The 18,171-nt window shown below is 42.8% G+C and overlaps 2 protein-coding genes across 3 annotated transcripts in view; one reads left to right on the top strand and one right to left on the bottom strand.

Annotated features, from left to right (window-relative positions):
* The window catches only part of vti1b (vesicle transport through interaction with t-SNAREs 1B), a 14,074-nt gene extending 10,101 nt beyond the window's left edge, over positions 1–3,973 (top strand). For both annotated transcript variants that reach the window (XM_072485167.1, XM_072485175.1), the window contains exons 4-6: positions 1,735–1,908; positions 2,063–2,124; positions 3,533–3,973. In XM_072485167.1, the coding sequence (XP_072341268.1) occupies positions 1,735–1,908; positions 2,063–2,124; positions 3,533–3,629 (333 nt within the window). In that variant the 3' untranslated portion in view covers positions 3,630–3,973. The remainder of the gene's footprint in view (positions 1–1,734; positions 1,909–2,062; positions 2,125–3,532) is intronic.
* Positions 3,742–18,171, bottom strand: arg2 (arginase 2). Its single transcript, XM_072485131.1, has 8 exons — positions 17,864–18,171; positions 17,612–17,684; positions 7,501–7,678; positions 7,140–7,299; positions 6,902–6,996; positions 5,465–5,569; positions 4,747–4,883; positions 3,742–4,576 (listed from the first exon to the last, which is right to left on the bottom strand). Exons 1-8 carry the CDS (start codon positions 17,978–17,980, stop codon positions 4,374–4,376), a joined length of 1,068 nt encoding a protein of 355 aa, XP_072341232.1. The 5' UTR covers positions 17,981–18,171; the 3' UTR covers positions 3,742–4,373.

Here is an 18,171-nt window from a genome sequence, read left to right as displayed (position 1 = left end):
AAACTAAAATCTTCTACACTTCCTGGGTCCGTATCCCTCTATTCCCATCCCATTCATGTATTTGTCAAAATGCCCCTTAAATGTCACTATCGTCCCTGCTTCCACCACCTCCTCTGGCAGCGAGTTCCAGGCACCCACTACCCTCTGTGTAAAAAACTTGCCTCGTACATCTACTCTAAACCTTGCCCCTCGCACCTTAAACCTATGCCCCCTAGTAGTTGACCCCTCTACCCTGGGAAAAAGCCTCTGACTATCCACTCTGTCTATGCCCCTCATAATTTTGTAGACCTCTATCAGGTCACCCCTCAACCTCTGTCGTTCCAGTGAGAACAAACCGAGTTTATTCAACCGCTCCTCATAGTTAATGCCCTCCATACCAGGCAACATCCAGGTAAATCTCTTCTGCACCCTCTCTAAAGCCTCCACATCCTTCTGGTAGTGTGGCGACCAGAATTGAACACTATACTCCAAATGTGGCCTAACTAAGGTTCTATACAGCTGCAACATGACTTGCCAATTCTTATACTCAATGCCCCGGCCAATGAAGGCAAGCATGCCGTATGCCTTCTTGACTACCTTCTCCACCTGTGTTGCCCCTTTCAGTGACCTGTGGACCTGTACACCTAGATCTCTCTGACTGTCAATAGTCTTGAGGGTTCTACCATTCACTGTATATTCCCTACCTGCATTCGACCTTTCAAAATGCATTACGTCCTCACACCTCTGGGGTAGAGAATTTCAAAGATTCACAACCCTTTGGGTGGAGTAATTTCTCTCAGTCCTAAATGACTGGCTTCCTTATCCTGGGACTGTGCCCCCGTGTATTAAATTCCATGACCAGTGGTAACAACCTCTCCGCGTCCACCCTATCAAATCTTGTATGTATCAATGAGATCGTCTAGGTTTAATATAACATGGTGTATCACAAATAGAATATTTGGTTCACATTCAAGTTAACATTTAACTGACAACACAAATGTCTATTTATTTTTATGGCAAATTGTAAAGCTCAGCAGCAATGGAATTAGTTAGTTGAAGAGGCAACTTATTTAATCTATTTGTTGTCCCAAGGCCCCTATATCAGGCATACTGTCGGTGAAATCTAAAACATTTTTCCTTGACTTTGTAATTGTCTCTATGTTGCTCTTTAATGTTTCTGTTTCTTCTACCAGCCATCGTAATGGACTCTTTAATTGTGATTTAGTTCCATATCAGTTTGGACTATTCTGTGCTGTGAAGTGTGACCCTATTCCTTATGGGTTCCTTGTAGCATGCAGAGAGAAGATGTGGCTTCCCTTAATCTGGGCTCAATTTCCAGCGGCCAACATGCTTCCCGATCAGTTCCTCTTGTTCAGTTTTCCAGCATTGCTTTCCAATATGCTAAAATTTAATCAAACAGAAACAAAATGCTGTGTTTGGTTGTGGGTTCCTTTGGGGTAACTGGGGAAGGGGAGGGGAGGAAATATTTTGTTTTTTCTTTTAAAGTCAGATAGGTCTGCGATTGCATCATTCTCTAAAGGGCAGGTGAAATCATGTTCATCAGATTCAGGGAGGGACATTTTGTGAAGTAAACAACTGACTTGCCAGTGGCAGAATATATCCTGTGACTCTGAAACCTTTCAAATTTTTGCTAAATTCACTTCACCACAAGATCTAAAGCTGTCTCCAGTATCTAGTTCTTTGTTAAAATAGCTCAAACCTAATTCTGCTTTAAGCTCATTTTCTTTTTTCCAGAATTACTCATCTTCTCAGCGTGCTTTGCTTTTGCAAGGAACAGACGGTCTCAACAGGGCTACCCAGAGTATAGACCGTTCTCATAGGATAGCAGCAGAGACTGATCAGATAGGTTCAGATATAATCGAGGAACTTGGTGGGCAACGTGAGCAACTGGAACGTTCAAAAGATAGGGTGAGTTCTCATTGTCAAAAGTGTGCGTGTAGGAAGTGTGTTTTAGTGAGAAATATTATGAGACAATAATATCCCTCGTCTAAAAACTTTACACGGGATAATTTGAAATTGTGTTCCCTTTTTGCTGTTCATATTTTCTGTTTTCATTTCCAAGCTAATAAACACAGGTGAGAATCTGAGCCGGAGCCGCAAAATGCTGCGTGCCATGTCCAGAAGGTACGTTTTCCAGAAATCTGTTCGCCACAAAACACCATTACTGCTGCACTGGGTGCACATTGGAGTGTCATTCAACAACTATCAATGACCAAGGTCCTAAGCTCTGGAATTGGCGCTCCAATCTCTTCTTTTTAAGCTCCTCCTTAAAGCCCACTCCTCTACCAAGCATTCGGTAATGTTCCCTAATCTCAATGTTAACAATTGAGAAATCTTGTATGATAAGACAAGAACTTGCATTTCTGTAACTCTTTTAATCAGATCCCATCTAAGGTGAGGGAGATATTTTCACTGAATAGCATAATCACCCTGTGAAAGTTGAAGGTTAAGTGAGAGGGTTAATAATGAATTATTAGGTCCCGCGTGGGACTGGAAGAACTAAGTCTTAAGTTAGGAGTAATGAATTGAGGAGATAACTGATGGAGCTGTGTTCATTTCCTGCTAGCAATACCTTAATCCATGCGTGCAGTTGTTTTCCTCAAGGGTATAGAATGAATAAATTTGCACGCATTAAGCACTAGCTAGCTGACAACTTAAACTTGCTGCTTCTGTATTTTACTTTGGATTCCAGGGAATTGGCATTAAATCCTGCTCCCTCTGATTTGGAGGAATGAAAACAATGAAGTTGACTTCCAATGATGGTTTCATGGGATCTGATTAAAGGAGTTACAGAAATGCAAGTTCTGGGGCTTTTTGTACAAGATTTCTCAATTGTTAACACTGAGATTAGGGAAAATGGCCACATGCTTGGTAGAGGAGTGGGTTTTAAGGAGAAGCTTAAAAGAATAGATTGGGAAGCCAATTCCAGAGCTCAGGACTGTGTAGCCCATTAATAGTTGTTCTCTTTCCACACGGTGTGGTGTGCAAGGCAGACTTTCCAGGTTGTTCTTGGAACCGGTCTCCAAGGGCTTATAGCTTGAGGGGCACCACTCCAAATCAAGCAAGGTTGACCAGGTGTCGCTCCCGCTCTTAGTGCCAGCCGTTGGCGTCTTCCCCGGCCTCCAGTGGGATTCTAATCCGGAGCTTTCTTAGCGGCAGGGACACTATCCACTAATAATGGAGGATTGAAATTGGGGATTGGAAAGGTGGCAGAAAGAATGGTTGAAGTGGGTTAGGGCGGGGGAAACAAGGATGAAAATTTTAAAATTAAACCTGGTGTTATCTTGGAACAGATGAGTGGGAGAGACTGAAGACAAACCACAAAGACTTGGTGGAGCAGTGTGTATAGTTTTGGTAGACAAGTTAGCTGAATTAATTTACTTCTTTACTTTGAAATAAAATCACTTGCGACAAATCTATTAAATGAGTGCTTATTGTTCCTGTTCCAAGGTCAAGATCTTTCCCTCTTTTGTGTGTTTGGAAGAGTAGAAATTAGATAAATTTCTGACCTTTAATTTGTTTTGATCTTTAGGGTTATGACAAACAAGTTGCTACTGGGTATCATCATCATTTTGGAATTGGCGATTCTGGCAGCTGTTGTATATTTCAAGTTCTTCCGCAAACGCTAATTTTTAATGTACAGTCTGTGTAGTTCAATGCCCTGAACTCTGCTTAAGTGCTTCCCATGAAGCTCACAGGTTTCTGGCTCAAGAACAGTGTTGAAAGATGAGACATGGAGGATGTGTATTAAAGTACTTTTATTGCTGAACCATTCCATTCGTCATCACGTACTTAACCTGGTTAGACGACGTCCCTGTGGTTTGATGGGTCTTGCAGCTGATGAAGTATCTTTGAGCAAAATGAAGAAACTTAACAAATCAAGTTGCATTTGATCAGTCCCTTAAAACTTTGCTAATAACTACATTGTAGTAATGTGCACAACTTTTAATAAAGTCATTTGATATTTAACAAATGTCCTATAAGTTATTTATATCTGGAGGGAAAATTTAATATACATTATTAACAGTATACAGATTTATCCCTCCAACAATCTTAAAGGATTTTTATGCAAACAAGCACAAAGCTTCTTAACGTTCTCATGATTCCCTGGCCAAGAAAAGAGCTGTTTTGATGGCTTATTCAAATTTATCTCCAGCTAGTTGAATAGGGAAATTATCCTATTCTTCACACTGGAATGTATAGGAAAATGTGGCTGTTGCCCACATTACCTTGTGAACAAAGGGGGATATAGATGAAGGGGCTGAGAACACGGTGTCCCAAAGATAAAGTGTATGTGAAACAAAGTACTATTCCTTTAAATTTCAGTTCTGGAATATGAATTTGTACTGCTTCCTTTCTTCAACAAAATGGTCCTAAAGCCGTAGCGTCTGTTCATTTGTAGCATATGTTGAACTGGGTGTCGGTAGTTCATCACATTTGCCATGGGATCCTTCTCGGGCCTGTCCCAAAGAAAAGGAGATGACATCCACTGCAATGTTTACTGTCGCATTAAGTTCCTCATCTGAAGCTGCAAGCTTGGGGTTGACTTCTACCAGATCCATTGCAGACAGCATTCCTGTACAAGGAAAAAAAAGGTTAAAAGTTACTGCACGCAAACAGCCAGTTTAAGTTATTTAATCTCAAGCAACACCACAAAACCGGTTGTGCTAAATTGTAGTTTTTTCATAAAGCCCAATTGGTAAAGTTAGGATAATCAACAATTGCTTTTGCCCATTTGTTTCATACCAGTGTTATGTATTTCCTCTGCAATATACATTCCTTCCCTGTAAGTTAGTCCTCCTATCACTGGAGTGCCAGTTGCAGGAGCTAAAGATGGGTCAATAGCATCGACATCAAAACTCAGGTGCACTGGTCTTTTCTGTCTGAAAAACAATATTCCAAATTAGGCTTGCATACTTACGGATGTAACAATTGCTAATCTAGGCTTTTAGGATTTTAAACAAATCATGTTTGCCCACGTGAGCTGGATCTTTTCCTGCATTTCCATATCAGTTCATATTCCTACCAATATTCCAAATGAAATGTAAATCACTCGTCACAAGTAGGCTTCAAATGAAGTTACTGTGAAAAGTCCCAGTCGCCACATTCAGACGCCTGTTCGGGGAGGCTGGTACGGGAATTGCTGCTGGCCTGCCTTGATCTGCTTTAAAAGCCAGATCTTTATCCCTGTGCTGACATTACCAATGTGAGCTTATCAATTCAGGTTCTTGTGCTGCCCCAACATCTAGAATGCAGGCAAAGTACTCATCTCTAATGAAACTGCATAATGGGTGAGAAAGTGATTCAGCACAATTATGCTCTCCAAGGTCTACGTGGGTTTATAATCTACATACATGGCAATGTGTTACAAATTGCCCTACAGCAAGATAAAATAACTGGTCCTTGGAGGTGACCAGAAGCACAGAATAACATTACTACATTTTATTCTTCTGTTCAAACCTACTTTCCAATTAGATGATCAAACGTTCTTTCCATTACTTTCCTTATTCCGAGTTGATCCACCTCTTTCATAGAGAAGTATCGGATGCCAAAGTTTTTCAGGATGTAACTGTTGGGAAGGAACAAATGTTTCAATAAACTTCTGCCAAATTGAATAGCTAATGCTGTCAAGTCAAAGTTGTAGATTTAAGGCCACTTTAGGGCTTACATACACTCTAGGCACCAGTACCTGGAGTCTATATTGTCACTATGTTAACTGTTTAGATGGACAGAAGAAGATGTGAAGAAAAGGATTGTGCGCTAAATGTCTAGGTCAAATCACAGACAAAAAACTGTTTTGCTATTATGCAGTTTGCTGCTCAAGGATTTTAGTACTTCCAAATTAATATGTTGTGAAGCACTTGGGAGTATCTCAAGTGCTACATTATATTCAAAGTTATTAAAAAATGCTGAATTATCTCTCCCTCAATGCCAGTAAAACAAAGAGCTGGTCATTGACTTCAGGAAGCAAAGTACTGCATCAACGGGGCCGAGGTGGAGATGTTAGCAGTTTCAAATTCTTAGGGGTGCACACCTCCAAAAATCTGTCCTGGTCCACCCACGTCGACGCTACCACCAAGAAAGCACAACAGCGCCTATACTTCCTCAGGAAACTAAGGAAATTCGGCATGTCCACATTAACTCTTACCAACTTTTACAGATGCACCATAGAAAGCATCCTATCTGGCTGCATCACTGCCTTGTATGGCAACTGCTTGGCCCAAGACCGCAAGAAACTTCAGAGTCGTGAACACCGCCCAGTCCATCATACGAACCTGCCTCCCATCCATTTACTCCATCTACACCTCCCACTGCCTGGGGAAAGCGGGCAGCATAATCAAAGATCCCTCCCACCGGGCTTACTCACTCTTACAACTTCTTCCATCGGGCAGAAGATACAGAAGTCTGAGAACACACACACTAACAGACTCAAAAACAGCTTCTTCCCCACTGTCACCAGACTCCTAAATGACCTTCTTATGGACTGACCTCATTAACACTACACCCTGTATTCTTCATCCGATGCTAGTGCTTATGTAGTTACATTGTATATCTTGTATTGCCCTATTATGTATTTTATTTATTCCCTTTTCTTCCCATGTACTTAATGATCTGCTTGCAGAAAAATACTTTTCACTGTACCTCGGTACACGTGACAATAAACAAATCCAATCCAAATTATACATTTTACAGAATCTGGTTTGTTCTGTATCTCAAAATTGAAGCAGTGATTTAAACAAGGAACTTGGGTGTTAACATATATTAAAGTAATAGGTTGTATATGTGGCAAAATAAAGCTGGATTAATGATGATATTTCATGAGCTGCCTAAAGCAGAACTATGTTGGTCTGTTTTCATCTTAAGATAGTAGCACTAAACTGAAAAAACAAAACGTTCTTACTATTCAGCAGGATCAACATCCCGTAGTCCAATGTAAACCAAGTCCTTGGCGGAGATGCAAGGAGTGATCCAAGAAAATCCAGGAAGTGATGGTATCTTTAATTTAAAAAAGTAATTTCTAATATGGTCAGCAAATTTACACTGGTTAAATGCAGTTAAGGCAAATATTGCTAGGACATTTGATCCATTTATCAAGACAAATGAGTTGACAAGATGCCCAATTCAAATATAAATGTTACCTTGTCTTGGAGCTCTCTTATAAGGAATGACACTGGCTGTCCATGTAGATTACCAGACATTGAAGTAAGAGGTGTGTTTAGATCACAATGCGCATCCACCCATATGACGCATAAATCAGGTCGCTGTTGTGCGTGCCCATGAACCGAACCAATTCCTAAACTGGATATTTATGATAAAGGAAAAAAAGGTGATGAGCACACTACAAAACGTTAGCACTGTGCAGGGGGAAAACAAACAACATTTCCAGATTTAACCCGCGTTCAATTTCCCCCACAAAACTCAATGCAATTTGAAATCAACTTCTTGCAGCAATTTGTTTTCAGACCTATACTAAATTATAATTGCTGTTGGTGAACTCACCTGTGGTCTCCTCCAAGCATAATGCTTAGGTGGCCATCACCAACTGCTCGGCTGACTGCTTCAGTTAATGACTGGTTGGCCAAACCCACTGTTCTTGGGTGGTGGACAATGTTGTTGTACGGCGTATCATTTGGTACAGTGGTGAAACTCAGGTCTCCATAGTCGTACACTTTACAGCCTGAAAATGAAATACTTGATGAATTTTTGGAAATGTATCAGTCTACATTAGAAATGGCAATTCAGTAACTTGTGGGAAGTACCAAGTGTCCATTTCAAAGCATGTATAGCTGCTGTGCTGGATACTAGCCGACTACCTGTTTCAATCTGATCACCTACAAGGCATTGGCCATCAGCTTTAACTGGAATGCAGGAGGAATGAGGAAATAAAGTCTTTTACATTTTAGTGAACCGGGCCTTGACGGACCAGAGGCATTTGTTTTTGATTGGGAAGAGATTAAAATTCCATTCCTATTAGTCATCTAAACTCAGGACCCACCCACTTTTCCTTTGCCAAGTGGTTACAGGTATCAGAAGCCTGAACACATAGAACATGCAGTGCAGAAGCCATTTGGCTCATCGGGTCTCAAGCCCTCACTTCCACCCTATCCCCATAACCCAATAACCCCTCCTAACCTTTTTGGTCACTAAGGGCAATTTATCATGGCCAATCCATCTAACCTGCATGTCTTTGGACTGTGGGAGGAAACCAGAGCAATCCACTTTTGCTACCGTGCTGCCCACAACTAATTATAATCTACCCAATATATTGCCATAGCCACTCGAATCACAGATGTACACATGGTGGCTTGCCTCTGCTATTCAATCATGTTAGGTATCAAACTAGACAAGCATGTATTCCTATCATTAGTCTTCAGTTGTTACCTTTCAGCAACTTGACTGTCATCTTAAGTCAGGTTAAAGAAATCATTAAGCAAACCCAAGGATGTTGGGGTTTTTAAAACCCAGAAGACATGGTTGCAGATTTTTAAAATCCAATTAAGGAGCAATTTACTGTGGCCAATCTGCCTATCGTGCGCATCTTTTGAGTTGTAGGGGTGAGACCCACGCAAGACGCTGGTCCGGTAAGAATGTGCAAATTCTACACGGACAGTGACCTGGGGCCTGGATTGAAACCGGGTCCTCAGCGCCACGAGGCAGCTGTGCAAACACCGTCCCACTGTGCCGTCCCCAGATTCAAGTTAAATGTTTTTAATTACTCTTTCATGGAATGTGGCAGGGCCATTTGTTGCGCCTCCGCAAGTGCCCTCGAAGGCATCTTGAACCACTGCAGTCTATGATGTAGACACACCCACAGTGATATTTGAAGGAATTACAGAATTCTGACCCAGCCCAGTGAAGAAATTGACATATTTTCAAGCCAAGATGGCATGTAGCTTGGCGGACAACTTAACAGGTGGTGGCTTTTTTATCCTGGTGCTCTCGTCTGAAGTGGCAGACGTTGTGGGTTTCAAAGATGCTGTTGAAGGTGCCCTGGAAAATTTCTGCAGTGCATCTTGACACAGTATACACTGTTGTCATTGTGTACTGGTGGTGGTGGTGGGAGTGAATATTTATGATGATGGCCCGGGTGCTGATCAAATGAGCTGCTTTATCCTGGATGGTGTTTGAGCTTCTTGAACATTGTTGGAGCTGCACTCATCCAGGTAAGTGGAGTATATTTCATCACAATTCCGACCATCTTGTAGATGGTGGACAGGCTTTGGGGAATCAAGGGTTACTTGTCACAGAATGCCCAGGTCTTGACCTGCTCTTGTATCATAGCATTTATATAGCTGGTCCAGTAAGACTCTGGTCAACAGCAATTCCTAGGATAAAGGGGCTTCAGTGATGATAATGTTATTCAACGCCAAGGGGAGCAGGTTAGTCTCTTGCTGGAGATGGTCATTTCCTGGCATTGGAGGCACAAAATGTTACTTGCCCAAGGCCTGAACATTGCCTAGGTCTTGATGCATATAGGCATTGACTGCTTTAGTATTAGAGGATCTCGAACACGGGTTAATTATCTCAAGGCAGTTCCAACTGATTTACTTTAGGGGGTTACTTTAATTTAAGTAAAAATGCCAAGAAAGGCAAAAGTTGATTAAATGAATGGGAAAGCAACCTATGGTCATCTGGGACTATGGTGACTTTACCTTTATCTCAGATTAGTGACCCTCTGTCAGAACTGACAGTTGTAACAGTTTACACTTTACAGCATTCTTTATATTCGGAAGGCGACAATTTCGGATCCGAACCTCTTCTTTTTTTTTCAGGCCATTCTGCTTCTCACATTTACACCCCTAGACTCTTTTGCTTACTCCTTCCAATACTCTCCTTTGTGCTTTGGACCATCAACCCATAGCATTTAAAACCACTCCTGCCTCCCAGTTTGTTCTCTCCCCACCACAATCCCCAACTGTACAGTTTTCAAGCACTCCAATGCGGAGGAGAGACTACTAACTGAGCTACACCTTCCACAGCCTGTCACTGGACCTGCTCAGGGTTGCCTCTCTTTCACAAGAAATAGGAGTAGACCATCTGACCCCATTCAGCCTGCTCTGTCTTTCAATACAATATGGCATATCTTGGGCTTCGGCTCCACTCTCCCACCACACCCCATACCTCTTGATTCCCCGAGACACCAAAATTCTGCCTGCCCTAGCCTTCCCAACCCTCTGGGGCAAATAATTCCAAAGATTCACAACCTTTTTGAGTGAAGTCATTTCTCATCTCAAATTTAAACAATCGACTTCTTATCCCGACACCATGTTTTACATTCCACAACAAGCAAAAACAATCCGATTGTCTTCCCTATCATTGTAACTTGGTCCTCTGATGCTACAGATATAAGCTTTTCCCATGCAGGATCCGAAGGTCTTAGCACGATTGCCTCAAACATATACACATTTTGCTACATATAAATTGCTGCTCTCCCAGTAAGAGGATGTGGTCAGGTAAAATAGTGACAACGTGAAAATATCACAGAAATCCAACACATTGGAATGTTTTTTGCTGGTTATGCAACTATTAAACATGCAAACTTCTTGAAGGCAGGGTCAGTTTGGTTGTGTTAATAGAACTAGTGCTTTTTAGATGTTGATGAGCATAGCAAAGCTACAAACAGATGTTTACACAAGGCAAGCTGGTAACAATGGGAAATAAACCACAAAGGGTCTGAATGTGACAGAGGTTCAAATGAGGAGTCAAGGTGTCCACTTTGCATTTACATTCTAAAAGGTAGACTCAAAATGAAGGTAAACGTTTGAAGAGGTTAGTTCAGATAAGGGAAGATCAAAAGGGAAAAGCTGTACATCAGAAGCATTTAACATATGTAAGGGTGGTTGTTTGAAACCTCAGCCAAAAGCAGGACAACGGTTTTAACTCCCAGCAAACTGTCTGTAAAGAAAACCTGCCTTAAAGCCAGTTGTTTTGTTCCACCTCAGAAGCAACCACAAAGAATGAAAGCTGCCTGGTGTGGTAACAGTTACTGGATTTTAACAAAAGTTTTAAAAATCTACAAGATGTTGTGGTTCAGAAAGTATTAGCTCTGAAGGTAGTGAAATTAAAGGTATTTGGAATTGGGTAAAGTGTTAGCATATAACCATTAGTTAAGTGTACTTCAAGGTGACTTTATTGTTCTTTATTTTGTTTCATAAACATTTATCTTATTTAAAATAATCACAAAGGTCTGGGACATCAATAACTGGTTTTCATATCTTTCCTCATATTGTACATCAAATCACAAAATATAGTGGAGGGCTATTCCTTTCTGGGATTTGGAATAACCCGCGCAGCCAAGTGCTTAACAATGTTGAATCAAATACAAGAAGTCAATTTCAATACCGTATCTGAGCCCTTCCCAGCGGCAGAATTTCTATCCAACTTTTTAAAAAGCTCTAAATATGTTTCAGCTTTCCATTGTAGGTACAGTTTTGTGGTGGCTATCATAGAATCTCAACAGTGCAGAAGGGGGCCATTCAGCCCATCGAGTCTGCACCCAACCTTCCGAGAGAACACCCTACCTCGGCCCCATCCCCGTAACCCCATCTAGGGGCAATTTAGCATAGACAATCCACTTAACCCGCGCATCTTTGGACTGTGGGAGGAAACCGGAGTACCCGGAGGAAACCTATGCAGACACGGGAAGAATATGCAAACTCCACACAGACAGTGACCCGAAGTCGGTGTTGAACCCGGGTCACTGCACCATCATGCCATGCTAACACACTTCTTCCAATTCCATGGGTTTCACTGTATGCACCAGCCTCTTATGCAGCACCTTGTCAAAGCCTTTTAGAAAGCTAAACACACTACATCTGTAGGTTCCCCCTATCTTCTCTCCCTGTTACACTCTCAAAGAATTCCAGCAAATTTGTCAAACCTTTCATAAAATCATGGTGACTCGGTTTGATTATATTCAGCTGTCCTAAATGATTGGTTATTTCTTCTTTGATTACTGACTCCAGCATCTTCTCAATAATAGATGTTAAACTAACATCTTTTTGCCTTTCCCCCTTTTTGAACAAGGGAGTCACGTTGGTTGTTTTCCAATCTTCCGTACCCTCCCCGGAATTTAGCAAGTTACGAAAAATTTCAACCAATGGATCCACTACCTCTGCAGCCACTTTGTGCAGTTTACCGGCTACTGGTCTCAGAGTTTCTCTTCATAATACTTCCCTTGTCATTGGGATTTCTGCAAGTTCATAGAATCCCTACAGTGCAGGGGGCCATTTGGACCATCGGCCCTCTGAAGGTGCACCCCAAGTAGATCCACTCCTTCACTCTATCCCATAACCCCATCTAACCTTTGGACACGAAGGGGCAATTTAGCAGGGCCACTCCATCTAAACTGCACATCCCTGGACTGTGGGAGGAAACCAACTAACAATCGACCATTTGAAAATTCAGGGGGGCGATTCGCCCAAATGTTTGCGTCATCTTGAACGCTGTTGCGTTTCACGACGGCGTGAACCGGGCCCGCGTACGACCGATTCTGCCCTCCACAGGGGGCCAGGACAGCGCTGGAGTGGTTCATGCCGCTCAAGCCTCCCTTTCCGGCGCCAAATGGGCACCGCGCCAACTTGCACATGCGCGGGCGATTTCTTCCGCGCGTTGGCCCCGACTCAACATGGCATCGGTGTTCAGGGACTGGCCGCGCAGGAAAGTAGGCCTGGGGGGGGGGGGGGGGAGATAGAAAGAGGCTGGCCCACCGATTGGTGGGCCCCGATCGCGGGCCAGACCCCATCGGAGGCCCCTCCCAGGGACGGAGTCCCCCCCCGATAGGCCGCTCCCTGGCCGGCGCGCAGAGTTCTCGCCGGCAGCGACCAGGGGTGAGCGGCGCCGGCGGGGCTCTGTCGTATCCACGCGGCCGCTCGGCCCGTACGGGCCGGAGAATCGGCGGCCCCACCCATTCCAGCGGCCGAGCCGCACCGGCGCAAATGGCGCCGATTCGCCGCACCTCGGAGAATCACGCACCGGCGTCGGGGGGTCGTGGTGTGGTTGCGGCGATTCTCGGAGAATTGCCCCCCAAATTCCAAATTGTAAAATTCTTAATGCATCTAATACTACGCGGGAGGAAAAAAACAGCATCCAAGAACTAACAGTTTAAAGGGGGATAGAATGAATAAGCAGGTTGCAAATGACAAGCGGACAAAAGGTTTCAGACCAGGTTGGTCCCTGGAACACTGTTTGCAGACCGGAGGTACAATTACTCTTTCACAGTCGTCAGCTAAAATCCAAACAAAAGCAGCTAGAGTTCACAACAGCAATTGGCTCACTGCATTTCCTAATCTGATCTTCTTGCCCACATACTTTGAGATTGACATTGCAAAAATTAAACAAAAACATGGAGTGGGGAACAGTCATCCCTTGGTTCATTCTCCATTGCAATGCCCTGCCCAAATTTGACTCGCTTGGTTTGAATTTAAATGAAGTTTGGTAACTGTTCCCTGGTGCATTCTCCATGGCACCAACTTCTACCAATCAGAGTTAATTTGCCAACTGGTCAGCATCCGTTACTCGTGCATTATGAATCATGGTTCCTGAGATTTGGTATTCTTGAGATTTTTTTTTCTTAAATTTAGAGTATCCAATTAAGGAGCAATTTAGCATGGCCAATCCACCTACCCTGTACATCTTTTGGGTTGTGGGGGTGAGATCTACGCAGACACGGGGAGAATGTGCAAATTCCACATGGACAGTGACCCGGGGATGGGATCGAATATTCTTGCGATTCTGGCCTGACGAGTGCACGGTGAAAAGTTTTGACAGCATGTCTCTTTTCTCCCCAGCAAAAATTGGAAAACGGTTTCATCTGTCGATCCATAACCAGCAACGGCGCAGAGGGAAAAAGCACCATAGAAAAACATTTAGGAATGTTTCTGCGATATCAAACCACAAATATCTCAGCCAACACAATCTTAATCCTTTCCTCCCAGAGGCACTGTCTAGTTACAGATAGAGAGAAAAAAGTATTTCCTATTGCAGGAGGAATCTTATATTTTGGACAATGCAGACAAGAGCTGCCCATGAGAAATGTTTACCAGCTTTGCAATTGCAGGGACAGGAGAGTAAACAGGAGAATAAACAGGAAAAGTTTCTTAGTTCTTTTAACCAGTCAGAACAATGCAAATTGTGATGTTACTGAAGCTATAGGTATAGTCAAGGGAGCCAGAACCCATGAAGCTCCACCTAGTTATGAAAGCGAGTAGGTGAGGCATGACCTGCAGAACAGGGATGCCCAAATAAGGGAGCATGACATGCACAGTAAAGTTAATATTAATAGTTAATGACGGTTTAAATATTTATATTTCCCTTTGTCAAATGTCTTTGATCCAAAGTTATCAGCAACCATTAGGGGGCACTTGTTACCAGTCTTTGGGCACCATTTACCATTCATTCTTCCCCACCTTTTTCTGCTTGGTGAAAAACTGTTTTGAGGCCATCTCAACTGTGTTCAAGTAGATAAGGAATATATTGCAGAATGGCTAAAAACAGAGGATGCAAAACGTCAAAAATCAGAAGTCTGTTGTTACTCTAATCTTGTAGCTAAAATTCCTCACCTCTAGAACTATTCTGTTAACCTCCTCTGTACCCTCAAGGTCCCCCACATCCTTCCTAAAGTGCGGTGACCAGAAGGTTTAGCATAACTGGTTTGCTTCCTCTGAAGCCCTACACTTGGCTAATTACCTTGGATTTTTCCTGTCTTTGCACAGTGTGTCATGAAGTCTAAATTGCCTCCCCCAAACCTTCTACTGTAAAATGCAGCAAGTTCCATCTGTTCTGTCCATAGACTTTTTTTAGGTAAAAAAAATGTTTTCCAATTAAGGGGCAATTTAGTGTGGCCAATCCACCTAACCTGCACATCTTTGGGCTGTGGGGTGAGACACACGCATGCACGGGGAGATGTGCAAATTCCAAACGGACAGTGACCTGGGGCCAGGATCGAACCCGGGTCTCAGTGACGTAGGCAGTAGTGCTAACCACTGCACCACCCACATGTCTGGTCATAATCAACTGATACAATCCTCACTGTTTGCCACACTTCCAAGTCTGGTATCGTCAAGTTTTAAAGTTCAACTGAGAATTTGTGCACATTTGGAGGGATTGTCAAAGACAGTCATGGCTTGGTGGTATTTGGTATCCCTCACATACTGAGGCTGACCCCATTTCTACAAAGTAAAAGTCACCAGCAGAAGAATCTAGAAAAGGGGCCACAACAGAACCACAAGAGTATCCAGAGTTGGAAGTGGAGACAGGAGAAGGAATTAGCATTAGATATGCTTATGTTTGGATGACTACAAGCGCAAAGCATGAGGGCAGAACACATGAGAAACTAGGAAAACAACTAGGAAAAAGACAGTGTGACCAGAGCGAGAGAATGGTATAGCAAATCTTATTAAAACATTGAATATCTGGTATTGGTTCAAAAACAAAGGCAAGTAGTTACTCCAGTTTGGATTGCTATATTATTATTGGTGATGCAATGTTATTACTATTTACATCACAATCTTGTTAAATGAGGTAAAATTTGGTTCCAAGTTTAAAAAACACTTTTAAGTGCAGGATCAACAAATCTAAAACTAGCAAAACCTAGACAAAATAAAAGAAAAAGAGGTTGGTCACACGCATGTGGAGAAACAAAATGTTTTCTCTTTACAATGCAGACAACACTTTCCACCAACTGTTTCATTTGCTACATACGTCAATCTCTGTTGTTTGTAGCTACTCCTAAGGATAATAGAAATGCCACTATGTTTTCATTGATGTGCATAGAGCTTAGAGGAGCTCCTCTCCAAATTAGCAGTGTTAACTTACAAACCAGTCAGTGTAGTAATGCCAAGTCTTTTATTATTTTGCACCTCACAATATCTTTTTATTGCAACATCCCATGTCAAGTCACAATAACTGTTCCTCCATTAAATGATGAATATACATTGCTTCAGCACTTCAGAACCTCAAGAGTTATGCCAAAGCTGTTTAGATCTGGTCAAGTTCTTTTGGGAAGGAAATCTGCCATCCTCAACTGATCTGGCCTACATGTGACCCCAGATCCACAAGAATATGGTTGATTCCATTTTAGAGGGCAGTTAGGGATGGGCAATAAATGCTGGCCCAGCCAGTGAAACAAATGAAAAATAAAGTACAAGTACCTTAGGTTTGTCCCCGTTGTGGAAAATAGAGCAGCTAATTGATTCACAGCAAGAACCCCAGAAACAGCAATATGATAATGACTATGTATTTTAATTACTTTTTATTTGTTCGCAAAATGAGAGAGTCACTGGCTGGGCCAGCATTTATTGCCTGGAGGGAATTTAAGCGTCAACCACATTGCTGTGGATCTGGGGTCACACGTAGGCCAGACCAGCTAAGGATGACAGATTTTGTTCCCGAAAGGACAATCTATGACAAATCGACAATGGTTGCATGATCACCTTGAGACTTTTAATTCCAGTGTTTTATGGAATTCAAATTTCACTATGTGCCTTGGTGGGATTTGAACCCGGGTCCCCAGAGCATGACTCGGGGTTTCTCGATTATTAGTCCAGCGTCAATACACTACACCACTGCCTCCCCAAAAAAGAGGGGGCGGTGGTAAAAATTGGTCAAGACACCAGGGACTAAATGATGAAACAAGACCACTTGCATCCCATGTAGGAGGCAGGCTGGGCATTAGTTTAATGCCTCATCAAAGAGGTGGCACATCACAGTTTTGAGTGAGTGTCTGCAGGGATTTAGTGCTCAAGTTCCTGGGCTGGAATTTGAACCACATCCTCCTGACTCTATTTACCACTGTAGTCCCAGGGGTAATTCAGTAATTCGTAAGCCATTCAAATCTGTTAGTTTCCTGTATTTAATAAAAAAAACTTTTTTCTTTGAAGAAAACAAAAGTACACAAAAACTGTCATCAAATTGATTGCAAATGCAACGGCAAGTACGGGAAAGCACTCAAAAGGGAGCGTTCACTTTTCAGTTGGGTGTCTTCTGCCAAGAGAGAAACCAGAAATTTAAAAGTCAATTCTTTCTCAGGTACACAGGTCGGACAAGTGCAGTTACCAACATTTGGCTCCATGACGCAGGCTGCTTTTGGAGGAAGGAGCACAGCTGATTTGTTACCGAGGAAAGGGAGAAATCCTCAGTACTGGCTCCCAATTGTAAGAGCAACACTTTTTACAAAGAAAAAAAAATAACCGTCCTGTCTCTCACAACACTCTAGATAACCATGTGGTGGAAAGTCTTATAGGAAGTCAAGGGGGAAGGGGAGGGGGGCGGAAAGAGTTGAAGTTATTAACAGTATCTGCTTATTTTGTATATATTTTTTTAAAATCACAAATCAGAAATTTGATAATCCAACAATGGTGGTGAGGGGGCCGGGGGAAGTACGGTTATTTTTTTTAAAATAAAGGTTATGCAGCAGGTTTCCTTCAATTGTGGGAGAATTTGAAAAGAGGGAGATCTGAACACAGATCAGAACAATTCATGCAGATTTGAAGCACTCTTGCTGGCTCTTTGCCCACCGAGATCGGAGTGGCAGCCCAGCAGCCAGTGATGGGAGTCCCGGCCGCCCTGAGCAACACCCCCTGATCCGCGCCACACACACACACACACTCACCCAGACCCGATAGCCTCTCAGTCAAGCCGGCGTCCCGGATTGCTCGCGGCCCACCTTCGACTCCCCGCCGTTTCTGACAAAACAGAAACATTTTTGTCTTAACTCCCCAAAACAGGCCGGGGAAATCAATCATTTGCAAAATAATTTAAAAACAATTGCACTCCAGCATGCACTAGATTTGAATAGATAATTGCAACAAATCTACAGGCGTCTTGGGCGATAGAAAAAAAATATATAATGCAAGCTAGCTACCTGGCCGTAGGAGAACGGGGCTCCTATTATTCCCACTGAATGCACCAATCGTCTCTGCTTGGGGAACCAGCCGAGCCGTTTCTGCAGGAGCTCCGTAAATCCCCTTTGTAAAGACATCTCTCCAGTTTAACAGCGAGCAGTGTGAGCTCCTCTTATAAATGCACATCGCCATCCCTTCCAATTGGCTCCCCCTGAGCTTTGAAGGGCGGAACTTTCACAGCGGAAAAAAAAAGTGTAAGAGGAGACATCCAGGCAACATAAACGCTGGACGATTTAAAAATATCCTCCAATTTACAACGTTCTTGCTG

This window comes from Scyliorhinus torazame, chromosome 2 (assembly GCF_047496885.1).
Source record: "Scyliorhinus torazame isolate Kashiwa2021f chromosome 2, sScyTor2.1, whole genome shotgun sequence".
Taxonomy (NCBI): domain Eukaryota; kingdom Metazoa; phylum Chordata; class Chondrichthyes; order Carcharhiniformes; family Scyliorhinidae; genus Scyliorhinus; species Scyliorhinus torazame.
Note: the sequence above shows the minus strand (reverse complement) of the source record. Positions and strands in the feature narration are given on the sequence as shown.